Source organism: Monoraphidium neglectum (assembly GCF_000611645.1).
Source record: "Monoraphidium neglectum strain SAG 48.87 unplaced genomic scaffold scaffold00227, whole genome shotgun sequence".
NCBI lineage: Eukaryota > Viridiplantae > Chlorophyta > Chlorophyceae > Sphaeropleales > Selenastraceae > Monoraphidium > Monoraphidium neglectum.
In genome coordinates this window covers 1-17583 of record NW_014013401.1, presented here as the reverse complement: position 1 = coordinate 17583, position 17583 = coordinate 1, and the positions used below count along the sequence as shown (strand labels likewise).

At 65.0% G+C, this 17583-nt stretch overlaps 4 protein-coding genes across 4 annotated transcripts in view; all 4 read left to right on the top strand.

Moving 5' to 3' along the window:
- Nucleotides 1-4002, top strand: part of MNEG_2091 (hypothetical protein) — a gene marked incomplete at both ends in the record, with an annotated part of 8484 nt that extends 4482 nt beyond the window's left edge. The window contains 8 exons of the mRNA XM_014049432.1: nt 342-484; nt 1025-1355; nt 1564-1713; nt 1809-1927; nt 2124-2208; nt 2496-3055; nt 3279-3632; nt 3871-4002. Of these exons, the coding sequence (XP_013904886.1) occupies nt 342-484; nt 1025-1355; nt 1564-1713; nt 1809-1927; nt 2124-2208; nt 2496-3055; nt 3279-3632; nt 3871-4002 (1874 nt within the window). The remainder of the gene's footprint in view (nt 1-341; nt 485-1024; nt 1356-1563; nt 1714-1808; nt 1928-2123; nt 2209-2495; nt 3056-3278; nt 3633-3870) is intronic.
- Nucleotides 4003-5993: 1991 nt separating this feature from the next.
- Nucleotides 5994-9070, top strand: MNEG_2090 (hypothetical protein; the record flags this gene model as incomplete). Its single annotated transcript, XM_014049431.1, has 7 exons — nt 5994-6032; nt 6156-7052; nt 7243-7380; nt 7605-7688; nt 7927-8216; nt 8452-8497; nt 8714-9070. 7 exons carry the CDS (start codon nt 5994-5996, stop codon nt 9068-9070), a joined length of 1851 nt encoding a protein of 616 aa, XP_013904885.1.
- A 402-nt stretch (nt 9071-9472) lies between these two features.
- On the top strand, nt 9473-11970 carry MNEG_2089 (hypothetical protein; the record flags this gene model as incomplete). The annotated part of the gene is made up of 5 exons (XM_014049430.1): nt 9473-9539; nt 9657-9904; nt 10102-10950; nt 11191-11316; nt 11641-11970. The coding sequence occupies 5 exons, from the start codon at nt 9473-9475 to the stop codon at nt 11968-11970; spliced, it is 1620 nt and encodes a 539-aa protein (XP_013904884.1).
- A 1537-nt stretch (nt 11971-13507) lies between these two features.
- On the top strand, nt 13508-16902 carry MNEG_2088 (hypothetical protein; the record flags this gene model as incomplete). The annotated part of the gene is made up of 7 exons (XM_014049429.1): nt 13508-13895; nt 14317-14799; nt 15010-15044; nt 15293-15503; nt 15774-15978; nt 16322-16456; nt 16722-16902. The coding sequence occupies 7 exons, from the start codon at nt 13508-13510 to the stop codon at nt 16900-16902; spliced, it is 1638 nt and encodes a 545-aa protein (XP_013904883.1).
- Nucleotides 16903-17583: the final 681 nt, after the last annotated feature.

Below are 17583 nucleotides of genomic sequence, written 5' to 3'. Positions count from 1 at the left end.
GGGGGGGGGGGGGCTCTCCGCGGTCTCGTGGATGGGTGCGGCTTGTGGATTTGGACCAAGAGGGGCGACGGCTTGCGCGCACAGCCTGCCGATGCGCACCTGCGTCTGAGCCAGTCGACGCAGGCGTCATCCCTCGCGCGTGCAATCTGCACACGCCCGAGCGTCTTGTCGAGCTAACACGTGCCCCCATTTCAAACAGCTTGCTCCCGCCCGCTGCGCTGCCAAAAACGCAATCACCCCTCACAACTCCCACCTGCTCCTCCTCCCCATCCCCATCCCCACTTTTCCCCCGCCCTTAAATCAAATCACACACTCGAAACCCCTTGCCCCCGTCACCCCAGGGGAGGCGCGGCCGCTGACGCCGCGCCAGGTGGCGTACGCGGCCCTGGACGCCCACAGCCTGGTGCTGCTGCTGGAGCGCCTGGAAGACGGCCTGGGGGGCGGCGCAGCGGCGCTGATCACGCAGCACACGGGCGCTTTTCGGGTGCGAGCCGGGGCCGGCTGAAGTAAGAATACGTGGCCGGGGGTTTTGGGAAGTGTCGTCCCTTATCCAGGGGTTATGGTTTAGGGTTTAGGGTTTATCGTTTAGGGTTTATCCAGGGGTCATGTCACAAGGCAGCGCTGCAGGGTTCGGGAGTTTGCTAGGGGAGCTGTGCAGGCGCTCTGGATGGCTGTCGGGCTGCAAGGGGCGCGTCGTGGGCAGTCACTCTGGGGTCGTAGCCAGGGGCTGCGATACGGCCGGGCTGGGGGGTGCGGTGCTCCTGGCAGTCTGATGGAAGCCGCTGCTGCGTGGATCGCGCTCGGCGCTTGGTTGTAAGGGTGTTTATCCACGCCCGCATGCCGCCCTCGCGCGCGCGCGCGCGGCTGTGCGCCGATTACGCGCTTCGGGTGTGTCCACGGGGTTGACGAGTCATCTACATCATGGCTCTGATTGGCACTTGCAAAGACCGTCGCCCTGCATTCTGATCCCTAAATTGTTGTAGTCACACTCACGGACCAACCAAAACGGCGCGCGCGGCTGCAGGGCGGCCGCCAAAGAGGAAGGGGGGGCGGCGGCTCGAACGGCGTGGCGACGACAGAGGCACCCATCTCTTCCTTGGACGCCGTCGCGTCCACCAGCGCGACGGCGGCGGATGCGGGAGCGGCACCGGCAGCGGCAGCCGCCCAGGGAGGCGGCTTTTCGGGCCTCGGCGGCGCGGCGCGCGCGGTGATGGCGCTGTCGGTGGGTCCATGTGCCGACGATAGCGGTGCCGACAGCGGTGACAGCAGCGGCGGCTGCGGCGGCGAGCCGCGCGTGCTGTCGTTCCTGCGGCGTCATGCGCTCGAGGCGGCGTTTGTGCGCATCGACGACGGCGGTGGGTGCGGGCGGGATCGCGACCGGGGCCGTCAGCCATAGGCCAGGACGGCGGCGCGGGCGCTGCCCCGTCTTTCGAGTCCAAGGCTGTGTCGCTCTTGGGCTCTTGGCCACAGACGACGATCCGCCCAGCTTTAACGGCATCCTGGCTTTATTCAAAGCCCAAGCCACCCTCTGCTCGCTCAACCTTGGGCCCAAAACCATCGCAGGCGCCGCCGCGGCCGCGGCCCTGGCCGTCCCGCCGCACCGCATCGCCAAGAGCATGGGCGTGATGGCGGGCGGCCAGCCCTGGATTGTGGTGACCCGGGGGGACCACAAGATCGACATGCACAAGGCAGGCACCGATGATCTGAGATCTCGTGACCCCAGATCTAGAGTGATCTCGCGAGACCCGCCGACGCACGGCGCGGCCTGGCCGCGGCGCCCGCTGCCTGGCGCCCCGCGGTCGCCCCAGGGGCAAGCCCCTGGGGACGCAGCCGCCGTGCGGCGCGGCGGGCGGCGGGCGCCCGGCCAGGCGCCCGCGGCGCAGGCGGCGTTAAGGCGGGCGGCCGCGTCTCTGGCGCGCTTAAGCAGGTGGCCGCGCCCCCAAGGGGCTGCACGCTGCCGCGGGTTGCGTGAATACGCGCGCTGCTCGCGAAACGTCGGAGGGGCCGCCGTTCTGCAGGGTGCAAAACCCGCCAACTGCGCGCCCGTGCTGCTCCCCTCCCAGCATCGTCCGACCCAACGTTACTGCCGCCCCCGCTGCCGCCCACCGCACCGCCCCGTGCAGCTTGCGTCTTGCGTGAGCGCGCCGCGCAAGGCGGTGCGCTTCGCCTCGGAGCAGGAGCTATTCGACATTTACGGGTTCGTGCCAGGTGGGGCCGCTGGGCCGCCCAGCGGCCACAGAGAGCCGCCGCTCTCTGCTCGTGCTTTGACCGGGTTGGGCGTCTGCGTACTGCATGCGCCTGGCGCTCGCCCCCTGTGTATTTATAATCCTGTGTTCAGCACGCCTGGCGCAGACAGCGTCGAGACGGCCTTCCATCGCCCCACATTCAAGCGGCCGAGCGCGCCCCTTTGGGCATCGGCCGCCGCGTCAATCGTTTTTCCTGTTCTAGTCGCCCCCTGTGTGGCCGCCCCTGCCAACGCTATGGCGATTTTGCAGGTACGGTGCCCCCGATCAGCCACGACCCGCGGCGTGTCCAGGTTCTTATTGACCGGCGCCTGCGCACCACTGGACGCCCGGTGGCGGCCGCAGCCGCCGCTCGCAGCAGCACCAGCATCACCAACACCAGCTGCAGTAGAAGCAGCAGAAGAACAAGCAGCAGCAGCAGCAGCAGTAGTAGCAGCAGCAGCAGCAGCAGTGGGTGCGCCGAGTCCGGCGCTGGCTGCGGCGAGGAGCCGTCGGCGGTGCCAGGAACGAGCGCCAGCAGCGGTGAGGGGGCAGGGCCTAATTCACAGGAGGATGGGGAGGATGGGGAGGAGCCGCTACTGCGCTGCGGCGCGGGCGTGCCTTGGGCGGCGCTGCTGCTGCGGCACAGCCAGATCATGCGGCTGAGCGGTGGACACGAGGCCGACGTCGCCGCCGCCGGCGGCGGCGCGGGCGGTCTGCCGGCTGCAAGGGCGGGCGGCGGCGGCGCGCCGGCAGCAGCGGGCGGGGCGGCGGGCTTGGGCCAAGAGGGGGGACAGGAGGAGGGGCCCGCGCCAACCAGGCGGCAAGGGGAGGTGCGGGACGCTCGGCACCGGCGGGGTCGTGCCGTTTCGCGGCACACTTCTGCAGCCATCCCCTTAAGGCTCAGGGCCTTTGAGTAACAGGGCGCAGCGCGTTGCGACGTCCTCGCCTTGATCTGCACGAGCCGACCCAGCCATGCCTGGAGGCCATCCGAGCAGCCCCCATAACGTCTGCTCCGTCGCAATCGCGCATCCCTCCTCCATCCGCCCCTCATAGCTCGCCTTCCTGTGCGATGGGATGCTCGGCCGCCTCTGCCGTTGGCTGCGCTGCCTGGGGGTCGACTCGGAGCTGCTGGAGCGCTCGGCGGGCAGATTCGCGCCTGGTTACGCCGGTGACGCCGGCAGTGACGTCATCGGTGACGTCGGCGGCGGCGCCAGCGGCAGCGCCAGCAGAGGCGGCGGAGGCGCCGATGGTGGGCAGGCGCGAGGCAGCAGCGGCGGCGGCGGCGGCGGCGGACGCGACGGGACCGCAGCCGGGGCCGGGGCGGGGACGGCGGCCGGCGCGAGCAGGACGACGGCTGACGAGCTGCGTGCGCTGCTAGCGCGCATCGCGGATGCGGGCGTGAAGCAGGTGCACTCTGGGCTCTGAGGGTGTGGGAGGTAGCAGGGGGGGGGATGGGCGATGGCGCATTCAGCCCGTTTCGGCGTGCGTTGGGTCCGCAGCTGTCAATTGGACAAAGCAGGCGTTTGCGTACCTCATTGCACGCAACACACTCACACACAAACACACACAAACACACACAAACACACACAAACACACAGACACACACAGACACACACACACACACACAAACACACGCGCAATGCAGGGCCGCGTGTTCTTGACGCGTGACGCCAAGCTGGCAGGCCGCCGCGACCTGGAGGCGGCGGTGTACCTGCTCACATCCAACGACCCCGCGGAGCAAATCAGGGAGGTGGCGCGGCACTTCGGCGTACGGTGAGAAGGGTGGGGCCGCTCGCGCGCCCACGCAGCCGGGAGGAGCCGCCGCCGGCCGTCCGCAGGCCGTCGGCGAGACACGGCCATTGGGTCCACCAACCAACCAACCTCCCTATGGCTGAAGGCAGCGGCGCATGCGTCGGTGCCCATTGGAGCCGCGTGCGGGTTTTTTGCGCGCCCTGCAGCAGGATTTGTTTGCGTTGGTCACGCCGGGTCCTAGTCACATGGCACCTTCGGGCACCCGTAATTGCCGACCTGCTGCTGCTGCTGCTGCTGCTGCTGCTGCTGCTGCTGCTGCTGCTGCTGCTGCTGCTGCTGCTGCTGCTGCTGCTGCTGCTGCTGCTGCTGCTGCTGCTGTCGCTGCTGCTCTCTAACGTTTTGCCTTGCAATTGGCAGGTGGGATCCCGACACCGTTATGACCCGCTGCAGCAGCTGCAACACGCCGGCGCTGCAGCTGGTGCAGCCCAAGGAGGCGGCGCGCTCGAGGGTGCCGGAGCGGATATTTGATCTGGTAGGGAGCCATCCTGCGGGCGGAGCTTGAGGCGGCCGCGCGCTGTCGCATGCTGTTCCTTTGCAGCAGAAGCATGCTAGCTTGATGCAGCCTTCCTGAGTGCTGCGTCGAGCGCATGTAGATGCGCTTGTTCGTGCTTTGGGCAGCGCCACCTGTATGACATGTTGTCATAAAGCACCATATTACCATCGATCACCTAATGATCCTGTCAATAAAGCTATCTCTCAACATGCTGACTTCTGTTCTTTGCTCTCACACCCCTGCCCTGGCCAGGTTGAGGAGTTCTATGACTGCAGCGGCTGTGGCAAGGTCTTCTGGGTGAGAAGTTTGCCGGACCTGAGGAGGGCAGGCATGCAATTCAATCCACGCGGCGGTCTGGCCGCGCGCCTTCAGAATCTCTGCGTTCCCAGCCGTTCGCTCGCGGGGGTGCTGCCGGCTTGCGTCGCTTGCGGGGCGGCGTCGGCCGCGCGCATTTGGCCACACGACTTCCTCTAGTCACTGATAGCCCTGATCACACCGACACGCCCTGGTCACGCGTGTACCCTGGCACATCCAAGCCAAGATCGCCTCTGACCAATGAAATTCCACACCTTCTCGTTTGGCATGCAGGTGGGGCCCAAGTCCCAATCAGCCTTTCAGCTCATGGAGACGCTGTTTGTGAGGGGCAGCCGAGTCGCAACACCGCTGCAGAGCTCCTTGCCAGGGCGCGGCGCTGGGCTGCCAGACGGACATGAGCTTGCTCTGACTGGATGAGCTGAGGGTAACAACCTGATCAGAGCACAGCAGAATGTTTTGCCTTGGACGATCGAACCCAAGCAGGTCACAACCTTTGAGCCACCTCTGGCGCTGCTGGTCTACGCCACGTATAGATTGTATTTGTGCATCCCATTGATAACCAGCAGCGGCGCATGTTGGCGACAGAGGCCGTCACTCATTGCGCGTGTGCAGATCTGTGTGGGCCTGCACGACTCGACCGTGGTCCAGATTTGCCTGACACAATTCCTGAGATCTAGATCATATGCCGTACAGGCCAAACTGCAGTGTTGCCTAGCTTGCGGCGGGCAGCAATGGCGTTGGCGCTTGTCGTCAAAAGGGTCATTAGCCCGAACACGAGAGTTGCATGCAACGCGCGGGGTGTGCATCACTTACCGCGGATGTCGCGCACGCTGGGTGTCCTGACAAATGATATGTTCAATAGTATGCAAGTTGATGATATAGGCTAGGGACGCAATGGATCCAAAAGTTGCATACTGTATATTCACTTCGAAGTTTGACGTTTGACCATGTTTATCATCGTGAGGAGCGTATGACATGTTTTCGAGAACCATTGACACATGTTATTCAGTATAATTTACACAAGCAAAGATTTTGCGTCTTCCAGTCCGGCCATGAACGAGCCTAGCACACACCACGAGTCGGGGATCGATGAGTCTGCACTTCACGAGGTGGAAAAACAGCCTGAAGAGCTGCACACCCCTCCTCACATGGGCGTGGCGGTGCCCGCGGAAGAGGGCAGCCAGCAGGTGATGCGGGGGCGGTTTGGTGCGCTTGCGAGTGCAAAAGCAGGGGGCGCAACCCAGATGACGGGTAGTGTTCAGACAGCTCTGAGAAAGCTGCTGCTGTTACAATCGACTCCTCTTTATCAGGATGTGGAGTATGAAGAGGAATTCGAGGGTGAGGGCACGGCGCACGCGTCTCCGGCAGACGAGCAGCTGCACCACCAAAACGATGGGCCTGCCCCCGCACCTGAGGCAGAGGCGGAGCCGTCGGGCCCAGGAGAGCAAGCGTCTGCGGGCGCAACAGCCCTGACTGCGGCGGAGCAGTCTGGGACGACACAGCCGGAGGGGGATGTGTCTGCGGTCGGCAGCAGCATATCTGCCCGCCACGGCGCCACAGCACCCATGGTTGCTGCGGGGCAGCAAGACCACGGGGACGAGCCGGAGGCGACGGAAGAGCACTCCAGTGCAAAAGATCAGCCAGACCAGCAGCACGTGGCTGGGCGGGATGAGCAGGACCTTGTGCACCAGGAGGAGAGGGAGGAGGAGCAGAAGGAGCCAGGCGACCACGAGCACGACGAGCAGGTGCAGCAGCAAGAGGAGGAGCAGCAGCAGCAGCAGCAGCAGCAGCAGCAGCAGCAGCAGCAGGAGGAGGAGGAGGAGGAGGGGGAGGAGGAGGTGGAGCAGGGGGACCAGCAGCATGAGGAGGAGGTCAAGCAGCAGGTGGGAGAGGCTGAGCCGGATCACCCCAAGCCGCAGGGCACGTCCGCCCGGCAGAGCGCCACCGGCGGCCGCGAGGTGACCGAGGCGACCTCGCATCACACTAGCTCTGCGGCGGGCGGCGCCGCGGCCATGCAAGCACCCCTGCCGCGCGGCGGAGCCGCGTCTGAGGCCAGCGTTAGCTCTGCGCCGCACGCCGTGAGCAACACGGAAGTGCGTGCGGGAGAGTCGGCCGCGCTCATGGGGCCGCAATCTGTTCATGAGGGCGAGGAGGACGAGGAGGAGGAGCCAGCGGCTCCGGGTCACGAGGAGAGTGAGAAGACCGAGGTGGGCTCATGGAGAAAAACTGGCTGTGGCAGGGTCGCATCACGGTGATCCCCCCTGCGCGCCGACTCGGCATCCACTTTGCACACACCGACCCTGCTTCCTTGCCAATGGAGGGGCGCACGGCGGGGGCGTTCGTGGCTGATTTTAAATCCCCCACGCACCCTTGCGCCGCGCCCCACACCATTTCCAGGTGCCAGCCGCCGCCCTGGCGCCCTCCCCCACGCTGGTCGACCTGCTGGTGTCCGCCGTCTCCGCCGGCCGCGGCGCCGTCGACGCTGCGCTCGCGGCCAACCCGGCCGCCGCCGCGCTGGTGGCGGCCAACCCCCAGGTGAGGCGCGCCTCCATGCCCGGCCTGGCGGCAGCCGCCCGCACGCATCCGCCGAGCCGCCTTGGGTTGTGGGGCGCGTGGGGCCCCGGGCCCAGGCAACACATGCTTCTTGCGCCCATGATGCTGCTTGCCGGCAGTGCCAAGGACTTAGGGGCCGGTGGTCGCTTTATTCCAGCCCTGGTGCCTGCCACCCCACCTCCTGCGTGCACAACATGCGGATCTAGGTGGAGGCAATGCTGCGTGACGCAGTCACTCTGAGGGCGATGCTGACACCCGAGATGGTTGCCGCCATAGAGGACGCCCGACGGGTGGGGGGCGCTTGATCGGGGCGTGGGACTAGGGAAGGAGGCGTGCGCTGGCGCTGCGCCACGGATTTCAAAGCTCATGAGCGGGCATGTGGTGCGGCAGGATGCGGGCAGATGATTGTGTCAAAGCATGGGTGTGAGCACTTGTGCCCCTCGTGGGGTTTACAGGCTTCAGGCGGATGGAGCGCACTCGCCCCTCAACCGCAGCCACGTTTGCATTTGTGCGGACGCTGCCCCGCAGGCGTTGGCGGGGTCCCGTGGTGCAGGCGGTGATGCCGAGGCGGAGGCTCTTGAAGCGCTGATGGCGGCCCTGGCCGCTGCGGCAGACGCCGCCGCCGCGGCAGCAGCGGCGGCAGAGCACGAGCAGGAGCGGGGGCAGCAACAGGAGCAGGAGCAGGAGCAGGAGCACGAGCAGGATCAGGGGTCTTACGAGCCGCATCACAGCCTTGGAGGCGGGAGCGCCGAGGCGGCCCGGCTGCGCATGGACGCGGGCGCCTCTCCAACAAGGCGTAGGGGTGCAACCAGCCCAGGGTGAGGCAGAGGGGTGGCCATCTGCACGGGCCTTTGTCTGCATGGTGATTTGTCACGGCGGCCGGATGGATCTGGTGTGTCCCGCGCACCACTGCAAGCGGCCCGACCGTGTCCGGCGGATGCCACCCAGCTCAGGCGTGAGCGCGCGCAGCGGCTTGCGTGGTGGCGCTCGGGGCACAGGAAGGCGGCTTCACCAGGGCCTCCCTGACGGCCTTGACTGGTTTCTCAATCACAGGCGCACCCTCCACCTGACGTTCTCGGGGCCCCCGTATGTAGCCCAGGTAAGGGCTGATAGCTGCGTTCCCTCTCCAACAGATTGCACTCTGCTCGACAAGTAGCTCCCAGCCCCTCCCACACCAGGGCTCCTGCTTCCAAGCATTTCCCTGCCGCGACAGTCGCCGACACGCATGCTTGTTTGCGTGTTGCTAGAGCATTCCATCAGCGTGAGAGCAAGAACCCAACGCCCACCATGTTTTTGCGCTGCGCCCCTCCCCTAGGCCGCACCCCACAAGCGCCCTGACTACAGCCACAGCAACAACCGCCTCCTGAAGATCTCCCACGACAACGAGCTGCTGGTCAAACGTTTGACCGAGATCAGCCGGCAGGAGCCGGCCTGGCGCAAGGGCCTCGGCAAGGCGGAGCCCTGCAACACGGCGAGCGCGGCGGTCAACCGGCGCAGGGCGGCGGCGGCGGTGGCGGCGCAGAATTTGGCCCTGTATCAGAGACTGGTGGCTATCCGCCCTAGCAAGGACTTCAGCCGGGACACCCTGGGGGAGGCGGCGGCGGCGGCGGAGCGGTACCGGGCAAATTGCTCCCAGTTCAAGGCGGGCGGCAAGAGCCCGCCAAGGCGCTGATGGTCGGGACTTTGCGCGTGTGGGAGGCGTTTGGGGGAGGTGTCGAGGGTGGCCGGGGTGCGTGTGGTAGTGGCCGGGAGGGGGGGGGTCATGCGGCGGACGACTCTTCCGACATGCGCACAAGAACTTGATCAGGCGCGTTTTTGCGACCCAGGGCACGTTGAATGGCACAACAGGTATGTAAAGAAGCATGTAAGTGGCCAGATGCTGTGGTTGCAGGAGCGGCATGCATACATAGCTGCACGCGCACAACTGCCAGCTGTGACCCTCGCTTGCAGCATCCAAACCTGTCGACATGCATGCCGCTGAAAGCAGCACCTGACGTACTTGATTATCATTGGACGATGTTGAAATGGTTAGCGCTTATACAGCTCTATCTTAAGCGCAACGAGCGCCGCAGATATGGCGCTCAGATCAGCGATCGTGCGTGTGAAGCGTCAAAGGGATGAGGCCGCATGTCCCGAGCTCGGTGAGGCGGAGTTTCATCTTTGCATGTTATTGCGATTCGCGAAGCTGCAGGGGGTTGCTGTGATGTCTCGTGCGCTTTGGCGCAAAACGCACGCGCGTACTGCGCTTCCAACCGCAGTGCTCGAGGCGACTACCCGCCATCGCCGAGCCGCCGACCTGGCGCAACAGCTTGCGGGAGGCATGGGCCTGGCGGAGCCGCCGGCTGCAGGTGCCGAGGGCGAGGCCGCGCCCGACGCCGGGCCAGCAGCTGCAGGGGCTGGCGACGAGCCGCGGGCAGCAAAGCGGTGCAGGTTCATGCGCGTCGCCACGCGCAGCGCGGTAGAGTTTGAGGTGCGCGCTCCCACGCGCAGCGCGGTAGAGTTTGAGGTGCGCGCTCCTGAAGCTTACTGGTCATCCGCAGCTGCAGCTGGTTGCATCTGCATTGCACCCACACGGCGGAAACCCTCTTGACATTCGTTCTGCCACTTTGGCGAGTTGGGACCTACCCAGCCCCAGCCAATCTTGAATCTGGCTTTGACCCTTGTGCCGGCGCCTGCGCCTGCTTCCTGCTGCGTCCTGTTCAGGGCCTGACAGCCCAGGAGCTCTGGCGGCAGCTCGCTGCACAGGCAGAGGGCGCGCCTGGCGCATGGCCGGCTGGCTTGGCGCATCAGGCGGGCGCCGGCGCGGCCGGCCCCGCAGATGGCAGCGGCAGCGGCGGCGGCGGCGAGGGGGCGCGGATCGTGGACCTGGTGCAGCTGGCGACTGGCCGGTTGGTGCTGCAGCGGCCGCCCGGCGCGGCGCCCCAGCTCCGCGCCGGCCGCGCGCGGCCGCGGAGCGCGGGCGACCGCGAGGGCGCGGCAGGCGCAGGGGCGCTGGGGCGGCGGCAGGAAGGCGAGGGGGCGCCGGGAATCTGCATAGAGATGGTGGAGGAGTATCTTCATCAAGGCGGAGGCGCAGAGCAGCAGCAGCGCGGGCACCACACTGTTGGCGGCCACGGTGGCGCCGCGGGCGAGGGCCGCTCACTCAAGCGGCCGAGCAAGCGGCGCGCCGGCGCGCCGCCCGGCGGCGCAGCGCAGCCGCCGCTGCATCGGCAGGAGGTGGTTGCAGGGTCTGCAGCGGCAGCTGAAGGGGGCTTGCAGCAGCAGCAGCAGCAGCAGCAGCTGCTGCCCGGGTGGGCAGCCAGTGGGAGTGGTGTGGCCGGCTCGCACGAGCAGGCAGCCGCGACTGCTTTTGTGTATGACATGTACATCGCAGCCGGCGAGGAGCAGGAGGGCGGCGCAGCAGACGCGGCGGCGCCGGAGGACGCAGCGGGTCGCCAGCGGGACCAGGAGGGCGACGAGACAATGGCAGGCAGCGGCGGCGGTGGCGCTGCTGCGGCTGGGGCTCGGCGGGCACAAGGGGGCGTGGCGGGGGCCGACGTGCCCATCATTGAGGTGAGCCTGCGCTCACAAAATCATCGCGTCTACAAAGCCGGTGGCATGAAGAGCGTCTGGCCGACCGGCCCTTCGGGCTGTTGGGGACCCAATTCACCACACTCGGTCGGCCATGCCAACCCAGTTCACAAAGTCCCGTCTTTACAAATTGCAAAACCCTGGGACGCCCCAGCTCCTGGTGCGTCCACCTTCGGGTTCAAACATGTGTCCCTCTCTCAATTGGACGCCGCCGATCGGCAGGTGTCTGATGACTGGGACGACGAGGACGGGCTGGATGCTGCCGCTGTCCCTGTAAATTCAGATCACGACAGCGACGACTCAAACGCCGAGTCGTACTACGCCAACAGCTACCCTGATGAGGATCAGGTGTGAGGGGGTGCGGGTGGGGCGCTGGGCGTCGACGCAAGGTGTCATGCGTGACCAATTGTGTGTGTGAGTGTGTGTGTGAGAGTGTGTGTGTGTGTGTGTGTGTGTGTGCGTGTGTGTGTGTGACATGCGTGGGAGCGGGGCCAGGGGCCTGCATGCAGGGAGCCGGGGCAGACAACAGCAATGACGTATTCGGGGGTGCGTGACGTGTTGCAGCGCGTTGGGGTTGTTGAGATCCTGGTTCGGCAGCCCAACAGGCTTTGAGGGCCCCGCAGCATTAGACCAACTGCTCGCGCTCCCGCACCCGCCTCTTTCTTTACCCAGGGACTGGGAGAAGACACCGAGGAGGGCGGCGAGGAGGTGGAGGCAGGCGGTGCCTTTGGCGGCCCGGCACACCCGGGGCTGATTGCAGACTCCGAAGCCGAAGACGGCAGCGGCGACGGCTCCGACGGCGGCTTTGGCGGCGGGCGGAGCCGGCGGCGGCGCGCGGGCCGCGCGGGCGTCATCAGCGACGGCGATGACGAGGAGTTTGATCTGGATGACTACGACGAGGACGCGGAGATGCTGGCGCAGTACGCAGCGGCGTCGGCGTGGCGGCAGCAGCTGGTGTCGCGCGCGGGGTTCCCGCCGCCACCGCCGCTGCCAAAACAATAGAGGGGGGGCTTGCGCGGCGGGTTTGTGTTACCTCGCAGCAGTGCCAGCGTCTGCTTACTGCGCCCCACTCGTTCCCACGTGGGTTGTGTTGCGTCTTTGGCTGCCGTTTTCGGGGCCTGCCAGTCCCAGGGGCCATGTTGCTTCGATTGCATGGCTGCATTTCCAGTAATGTGTGTTGATGGGGTCGTCAGCCGTGAACCTAGCCAATTGTGTAGGCAACAAACAGCAGCAGCAGCAGCAGCAGCAGCGGCATGCCCTTGATAAGTGAGAACGGAGATCCGAGTAATGAGGAAAAAATCTCGGAGTTTTGTGCAAAAAGTTTGGGCGTTTCGTGGAAAAAATGCACTTCCGCCTGCCCAGGTCAAGGCCCCTGGTCCTGGCGTCTAGAGCCCATTCCTTGCTGCTACTTCATGGCCAGCCATTGCCATCTCCTGCCCTTCATCGACGCGGTGCGGTAGGCCTGGCTGCGATCGTGCGGGTGGTGCTCGAGGCGCGGCGGCCGCGCGGCCCGCTCCCGTTGGCGAAGCACGGCCTTTTTGTGGTGTCCCGCGCCCTACACGGAGTCGCACATTGCCAGCGAACATTACTTAGATGGTAGGTTCCGTCGTGATGCGTTCGGTCTTGAGTTCTTCGGCCGCACTCTCTCGAACCGTCCGCCCCTGAGTCTCCTGTCGTCATTCCGACTACAGACGGCGTTTCGCGCGATCAAGCGGCGTGCGGCGCGCTGAGGGGTTGCGGCAATTCAGCAGGCTGTGCAGTGGTGCCGTCTGCAGCCTCCGTGCCGCGCTCGGCGCACCTGCAGCAGCAAGCAGCGAGCGGGCCTACCCCCTCGGTTGCGGGCCTCGCTGTCAACCGCGTTTCATCCCCCAGAGGACGGGCAAACAGAGCGCATAAATCGCGTCCTTGAAGAAATGCTACGGCACCATGTTGGGCCGCTGCAGACACCTAGCTGAGAGTTACTGCCGGGAGTCACTGCCAGCAGTGCAGCTGCCCCGTAGGCGCCCCCGGGTGACTTGGTCTGTGAAGGGGTCAGGGGCTTAGTTAAAGTCGTTGAAGGGTCCCAGTCTGTAATTATTTGGATACAGAGCTTGTTGTATACATATGCTATATAGTACGGTAAGAATAGAGATACGTACGGCACTCACTGCGGCCTAGTTTGTCCGTTATCACGATCTTGCTGCTCAGGATTGTGTCAAACATATCTCATCATCGTCTTATTGAGCTGTTGACGCTGATGTTGAAGCCGCCGCAACCACTGGGGTCACGGGCGTGGTCCTTGGCCCTGCGCGTCTGTGTCGGGCTCCTCACGCTGGTGGTGCTTCCGGTGAGTGATTTTACTCGATCTTGGCTCTCTGCGAACCACTTCTTGCTGGTATGTGCCGCATGTCGCGCACAAGTCATCAAGCAGCTCCCACGCTCACAACTCACTGCGGCGACCCAATGTTGGCCGCCACTTGGGCCCTCCCTACCGTGTGCCGCCCGCTGCCCCTCCACTCCTATCAAACCCATGTGAAACTTTACCCATCTATTGCAGCTGATGGCCTGCTACACGCTTTCAGCCGACCTGCTGCGCCGCGCACTGGGCGCCCCAGACCCCTCCCAGCCGGGCACCGCGTGGGTGCAGCGGGCGCCGGAGGGGCCTCCAACCGGTGGCGCCGGCAGCGCCGTCGAGACCATCTCCGCGCAGCACGAGTCCGACGATGAAGTGGTTGCTGACATCACCGTGGACCTGGGCGCGGATGCGCTAGCGGGCCTCAAGGGCGGGAAGAGCCAGGACCAGGGCGCCCCCGAGCAGCTGCTGCCGTCGCTGCCGCCGCCGCTGCCGCCGCTGCACCTCCTGTGCCCCTGCCACGCCGAGCTGCTGGTGCAGGCTGAGACGCGGGAGGCTGCGCCGGCGCTGCGCATTGCTGTTGAGCCCTCCAAAGGTGCGATGGGGCGCTTGCAAACTGTCGTCGTCATGAGCTTGTCATCATCCTTGTGAGGGGGTTGATGGGCAGAGCTGGGTGAGCCCAGCTGAGGCACGCACACCCCTGGGTCGACAGGGTTGGGCAAGTGCCCAATGCTTGATGCGGCTGCGCCGCTGGTCCCCAGAACAATTGTGCATGCCCGAGGGCGCTGCGTACTGGGTCAGACATGGCCGATTGCCTCTCAACACCCTGCGTGCAACCCACAACGTGGCCACCGCGTCCCTTTAAGGCCATACATTTCCAGTCCATCCCCTTCAACATTGTGGGGGCATTACGAAAGCTGTCGTTAATGTTATGCGCAGACCACATCACGGCCCGCCCCCCCACACCTGTCGCCCCGCTCTCTCACACCCCTCACCACGCACCCTGCTCCGCAAAGGCCTCAAATCAGACGCCTGGCGCCTGGTCGGCCCCTACCTCCGCCGTTACGGCGCTGGCGCCCTCTCAAACTCTACCCTCATAAATCCGGAGTACACCCACCTATTTGTGCCCGGCCTGGGCAGCCAGCCCTACGTCACAGCCAAGGCCTACGGCCGCGCGATTGCCGTCGGCATCGGCGACCCGCTCGCCGCGCCGCGCGACTGGCCGGCGCTGGCCGCCGCGTTCAAGTCCGCGCTGCCGCATGCATCGTTTATGCACGTCGGGCCCGCGTACGCGCGCGTGCTGCAAGAGCAGCTGGGGTTTACGATCGCCGACATGGGCGCAGAGACGAATATCCTGGTGCAGGCCTGGGGCTACAGCAAGCGGACCCGCACGATCCGCGTGGCGGCGCGCGGCGCGCGCAGCGCGGGCGTGCGGGTGCGCGAGGTGGGGCTGGCGGGCCTGACTCAAGACGTGTGCCGCCAGCTGGCGGACGTGACGGGTGCGTGGGGTTCTCAAGCCGTTGCTCCTTGGGCTGCTTGGCTGGGCTGGGTGCGCAGGCACGGGCTGCTGCCTGGCACAATGCACGCTGACAGCCATCCGCAATATGCAAATACGTTTCTTCTGGAACTCCCAACAAGCTGCGCTAGCTGTCCTCTGGACCGGGCACCATTTTGAGTAGCCTGTTGGTCATCCTCTGCCCACCTTGCAGGTGACTGGCTGCAGCAGAAGAGCGTCAAGGACCAGGTGGGCAGGGTGACCCAGCTGGTCGTCGGTGGCGGAACCGTGCGTGGTGCATCAGAGGCGCAGAGGGTGGTCCAAGTGACAGCGCCATCTCTACATCAGGGGCAGCGTCCAGCTTCGCACCGCAGTGACGAGAGTTGCAGCTGGGGTCAGTTGCGCGCAACCCGAAGGAAGGCAACTGCAGACATTTGCACAATGCTGATTTTTCGCTGCACAATCCTGCTGTTGGGCCCCCGCGTCTGCCCTGCCAGGAGCTGCGAGTCTTCATCCGCCACCTGGAATACAAAAACCCCCAGCTGGAGGACGGCGTTCGCCTGTTCCTCGCCGAGCGCGACACACCGTCGGCAGCGGGTATGCAGCGCAGGATTGAGGGATTCGTGCTGTTGGACCCGCTATGGCGCGGCGGCGAGGCGTTTGGCTACACGACATCGCTCAACCGCATGCGGCGCGACGGCCACCACGGTGAGCGGCGGCCGCCAGGCCATGATGGGGCCGCCAGCGAGGGGAGCCGGGGCTTGTTTTGAGGGGCACGGTCGCCATGGGCGCAGGCGTTGCTGAGTTGCCATGCCGGCTGCTTCGCCGCTGCCACCAATCACCTGCATGTGCGTGTGTGTATCACCTGCCCCTTTCAAAGACTTCTGCAGGTCTGACAGGGCCAGACTGGATGCATCCCCCAGCCTCGTAGATCCAGGCCTGACGCCCGCTCGTCTGCCAATTGCACCCCCTGCCCAGGCACCCTGAAGCTGCTGTATGAGGAGATCCTGGCGGCGGTCAAAGCAGAGGGCAAGGAGGTGCTGACCTTCGGCTTCAGCCCCTTCTTCAACCTTCAGAGGTTGCCTTTCCACGGCTCGATGTTGGCCCACGTGGCCCTGACGTTCCTGTTTGATCACGGCAACAACCTCTACCAGTTCCAAAACCTCGCCTTCTCGAAGGCCAGGTGCGTGGATGTCTCTTGGAATTTGGAGGGTCTCCTAGGGCCTTGTGGGAGGGTGGGTGCGTCGAGGACTTGCACACGGTCCAAGTGGTGCAGGGGAAGGGTCTAGAGCATTGTGATGGCAAGATACGGGGTTCAAAGATACTATAGTGGGCCAACCTTTGCAGCTGTCAGACCGTTGGCAGGCTTATGAGCGCTTGCGTTGGGTCAACACATGATCTGCCAGAAGCACCGATGGACTTCTTTGCCTGTTGCCCAGCTGGGCATTCTCACATCAACACCACGCACGCAGCAGCACCCAGCCCCCCTGAAACGAGCCTGTGCTGCCTCGCTGAATCCCGCGCAGGTATGGTGGCGGCGTGGTGGGAGACGCATACCGCGACCCCAGTGTCACGATGACTCACGTGTACTGCGCCCTGCCCACGGGCCGCCCAGGAATCAGGCTGCTGCTTGACAGCTGGATCATGTTCCAGTTTGTGGGGTGAGAGCCAAGCGCCGCGCTTCCTTGTCCTTGAGTGCACGTCAGGCTTGACTATGCACAGAGCTGCGGTGCAGCACAGCTGTGCTGAAATACTTCGCTGGTGCAATGCCCGCAGCAATCACAGCTGTTTTGAAGGCCCTCGCGATCTGAGCTGCATTGCTGCAAGTAGCGCGCGGAAGCAAGGGTCGGCGGCACCTCAGACGTCAGTGTGCAATTGCAGGACCCGCCTCACTGCCCCATATTTGCTCTTTCAATCTGTCGCCAGGTTCTTCGGCGGCTTTTGGGACACCTTTTTGAAGCTGGTGGGCATTGGCGAGAGCCTGCACGGCCCCGGCTGCCCCGACGGGGGGGACGGCCGCCGCGAGGAAAGCAGCGTGCAGTCCGTCAGCCGAGGCAGCTCGCCGGCACCCTCGCTGGCAGGCCCTGGGTCCAGCTCAAGTGCTTGAGACTCTCCTAAGATTGGAGAGCAGCACGGGGGCCATGGCGCGCTGCAATTAGAAAGTTTCGCGAATTTCTGCCGTCGTCAACGTGCTCAGCAGCTGCTCAAGTGTCGCACGGCAAAATCCGCTACGAGTCAGCACACATCAGCCAAGGCTTGCTCCTAGCTCCCCTTTTTTTGGCCACCTGCCCCTCTTCGATGGCGACACGGGGTGCGGCCCCTGCCGCGCTTGCAACCTGTTCTCAAGCAACAACACTGCCATTTTGTCGGCCCCTGCAATGGCAGTGATGGCGAGCGCTCTCCTCCTCAAGAATGCGAGGCTTTTGCGCCCTTACTAAATGCTGGGCGCCGGCTGTGCCTTTTGTGCGGCAAGAAATGGCGGCAGCGTGCTGTCACGGTGCGGCAACGCACCGCTGTAGACGGTCTGCAGGCAGAATCATTTGCTGCGCTGCTAGCAGCGAGCTGCAACTTGGCTGATTTTGCGCCTCTTACACAACGCTGGATGCGGGCTTGGTTCAGGTTTGAAACCCGATGCAGCCAACCATACATCGCCACGTATTTCAGCTGCCGCTGCGCGCGTTGCGCACGTATTTGGTACCACCAACCACCACCACGCTTGAGGTGGTGGCGTGGCGTCACTAAGTCAGTGACTTGGTGACTGTGTCCCCACGGTAGATAGATAGATAAG